Below are 3692 nucleotides of genomic sequence, written 5' to 3'. Positions count from 1 at the left end.
GTGCATGTGCATGCTAGAGGAAAACTTTTAATGTCATCCTCTGAAATGCTAAACACCTTCTTTAAGACAGGTTGTTCATCAAGCTAGGCTGTCTGGCCATCTAGCCTAAGGAAGCCCATCTTTCTCTGATTATATAGCACAGTGATTACCACATAGCACCCAGGACTAGCATTTTTATATGGGTTCTGGAGATCAAACTCAGATTCTTATATTTTCAAAACAAGCACTTTTACCAATGGATTTATTTTATTTCCCAAGCAATGACCCTGTCTTTAAAAATATCATGTGAGATTTTTGACTACACCATTTAAGCCTGATTCTTTTCTCACACATGGAGTCATTCAGAATTTAACTCATTTAAGTTCTATTGTGGAATTAAATACAATGAATATGAATTGCTTAATACATTGCCTGGTATAGCAATTATCAGAAAGTATGAACTTTCATTATCAGTTCTGTCTAACAATCAATCTCTCTCTCTCTCTCTCTCTCTCTCTCTCTCTCTCTCTCTCTCTCTCTCTCACACACACACACACACACACACACACACATGTCAAATAATAGCAATGGTAACTCACTAGAACTTGTTCTCATTTCTTCTAGTTAACAGTGCTACTGATCGGGACGCTTGCTTGAGAGGAAGAAAGGGTACGTCATTGTTTCTTCTCTTTACCTTTATCTTGTCACAGAGAACATCATCTCAATCATCTTAGGTTTGAGCTCCTCTGCTTTAAAGTAAAGCCACAATGGCTGCAATTGCAGTCAAGACTGAGTGATACTGTAATTTAATCCATCATTTCCTAGTCATATCAACAATGTTTCTTCGTACAATATAATTTTGATTAGGGGCCATAGATTTTTTACTACTTTCCCCCCTAGTAATCACATTTCCTAACACCTACAGAGTCCATTTTAGACAAAAGACCCTTGAGCTGTGTTCTGTGTGTATGTCTTGTGTATCTCTCTTGTTACTCCTCTCATACACTGTAATAGTACTCTATAGTTCAGGTGTGGTTAGTGAGCTAATATTATGTCAGGTATCACACATTCAGATCTGGGGTACAATGCAGATCACCAAATGGCAGCTTGATCGCTTACTCAGTTTTGCATCTTCCCTCTAAGTCACAGAATAAGGTATTGTCTTCTGTGCAGTGCTATATGAATGGGGAAGAGCATGGGCTTCATACTGTGTCCAGTCCTTCTAATGATCCATCTAAACATGTATGCATGAGTGACTTCCATTCTGTAAGCAAGATGTGCTTCACTTGGCAATGGAGAATGATCACCCTAAATTCCCAGTTACAGAGATGAGTGCCATAGTGTCAGATGCCCAGCACAGTTATCATATTTAGTGAACAGGGTGAGTACTAGTTTCTGCTCCTTTCTCCTGATATATACACCAAGATGAGACTCATATATTTATTCTAGGGATGACTACTCTTCCATTTCCTCAAGGACAAGAGCTGAGATCTGAGGTGCCACATGAGGAATGGACCTGACCAAGGACAGAGTTAAAACATTTTATTACTTGAGATCTGTTATCTTCAGGCCAGAAAGAATCATGACCTTGACTCATTAAGTAGCTGCTGTGGCTCGTCAATTCCATCATTGTATTAACTGATGATAGCATATAATTCTTATAAAACTCCAATTACCCATTATATACTAATGAAAGGCTTGAGAGAGATGGGTGAGTGTCTTGGGAAACCTGGACTGACAGGTTGCCTCAGGCTTTTCTCTAGAGTCCTCTTCTATAATCTCCTGTGCATCCCACTGAGCTAACATAGGGTTTCCATAGTCAGTGTCTTCTGAAGGAGCCCTGCAGGCTTCATATACAATGCTTCAGATGTTCTATGTTGTATTTGTACTTATATTTTTATGTCTGGAATGATAGTAATACTTGGAGATATAAAAAGAAATTAAGTAACATTTCTTTAAAGTCACTTCTGTGGACAAAGACTTAGGCTGTGGGTTACTCAATTCATATTAGGCAAACCATTTTTTTCTGTGCCCTCTCTTTGATTGCAAATAGAAATGGAAATTCTTCCTCTACAAAAAGCTATTAATTTATTAAAAGTTGAAAGTTTCATGTGCAAAGATGTTAGATTATTATTTAGAATTTGTTTTGTACATGATGGATATTATCTGTTATTATTTAGATATGCCAGAAGTGAAATTTTCTAAACTTATCCTCCACTTAACCTTCAAATGGATCCATCTACCCCGAGTGCAACTTCTCTTTTCAGTAGTAGGAAAATTCCAAATGAACTTATCAAGGGTTGTTATTAATCTGACTTCTAAGATGACTCCTCTTGCTGGTTCTGCTAAGAGTAGTAGGTGTTGAGTTGTCCCTCAGTGCAGGTCACCAGAAGAAAAGAAAAGTTGCCTATGTGTGCTGTTTTGTCAAAAGAGCAGATAACACTAACTCCAGGATTCTTTTAGAGATGCTGCAGCTTCAGGTCACCACCACCTCTGTATTCTACACCTACCTCATCCTGTTCTTTAAGAGTGTGGTCCACTTGGCCTTTGTTGTATGCTGTCTGTTTAGAAGAACATCCGTGCCTTGTGATGGTCAACGTTCATAATGAATGATGAAAGAGAAGGGTCATGCTGTCTTCATCCTTCCTGCATCTCAATATCTGCTGAGGGTCCATCTGGGCTTGCTTGCTGGCTTTGACCTCTACAAGGACACATGTGTGTGGTTTTGTATTGTTATTATAGTTCTCACAGCAGAGAAGAAACTGATCAACTTCACTCTCCAACAAATAGCTTCCAAGCACCCAGCCATCCTGACCCATGTCTCTCAGTCCCTCTTGTATCCCCTAGCATCACAGGCCAAATGTACACAAACTGCAGCTCCTAGTCACCCCACTTCATGCCCTGGAACCAGATAATGCTTCCAAAGCCTCTACTTCATATGCCCTAAATAACTTCATTTGAACTTGAATTATGTGCTTTGTTTTATAAAATATAATTTTAAAAATCCAGCCTACCTTTGGTGTAATGTGTGTTTTTATTTGTGGCAGTGATTGAAGGTTCAAAGTGCAAAGAAACAGGACAAATAAAATCAGACATTTTATGTCTGTTGGTAACAAGGACTAAAACTATAATCCTAAATATTAGATGATGGTTGGGAAAATATTCTGGACAGTGGATCCTATGAGTGTGGCTACGTGCAGAAGCCAATGGGACTGCTCTCTAGGGGGAAACTAGGTCATTTAGTTTAAGTCATTGTCATGGAAACAGGATGTGTGCTGTGTCATCAACTCTGCCTGTTTCACAGCATCATGCCTCCAAATCCTCACATTGCTCACAGGAGAGCTGCCCAAACCCCAGGAGGAAAGCCAATAGAGGAGATGAACATATGGACTGTAGACCTGAGAACCTAGGTTTCAACCCTGGATCTAGAATTTAGAAAAACCTGTGTGAGATCAAATACTGTGCAAGAAAATGAGAGTCATGTGTCCTCTGGAGCTGTGTACATTACATGGGTTAATAAAGTTCTGTGCTGGCCAGTCTTTGAGAGCCTCTAGTTATGTTCCAGACTCTAACTTAGAAATAGTGGCTACCACAAAGGCACAGACTTAGCTTCTAATGCACCAGGCAAATTAAAATTCTCTAAGAGTGCACTGATGAATACAATACTATCCTATAGAACATTTAAATTCACCGATTTTCAATTACCAGTCATA

The 3692-nt window shown here is 39.1% G+C and overlaps 1 gene segment (V, D, J or C); it reads left to right on the top strand.

Annotated features, from left to right (window-relative positions):
- The window catches only part of LOC117714024 (T-cell receptor gamma chain C region 5/10-13-like), a 20115-nt gene extending 17134 nt beyond the window's left edge, over positions 1-2981 (top strand). The window contains 2 exon segments of the C gene segment in view: positions 604-648; positions 2443-2981. Coding sequence covers positions 604-648; positions 2443-2585 — 188 coding nt within the window.
- Positions 2982-3692: the final 711 nt, after the last annotated feature.

This window comes from Arvicanthis niloticus, chromosome 8, assembly GCF_011762505.2.
Source record: "Arvicanthis niloticus isolate mArvNil1 chromosome 8, mArvNil1.pat.X, whole genome shotgun sequence".
Lineage (NCBI taxonomy): Eukaryota > Metazoa > Chordata > Mammalia > Rodentia > Muridae > Arvicanthis > Arvicanthis niloticus.
Note: the sequence above shows the minus strand (reverse complement) of the source record. Positions and strands in the feature narration are given on the sequence as shown.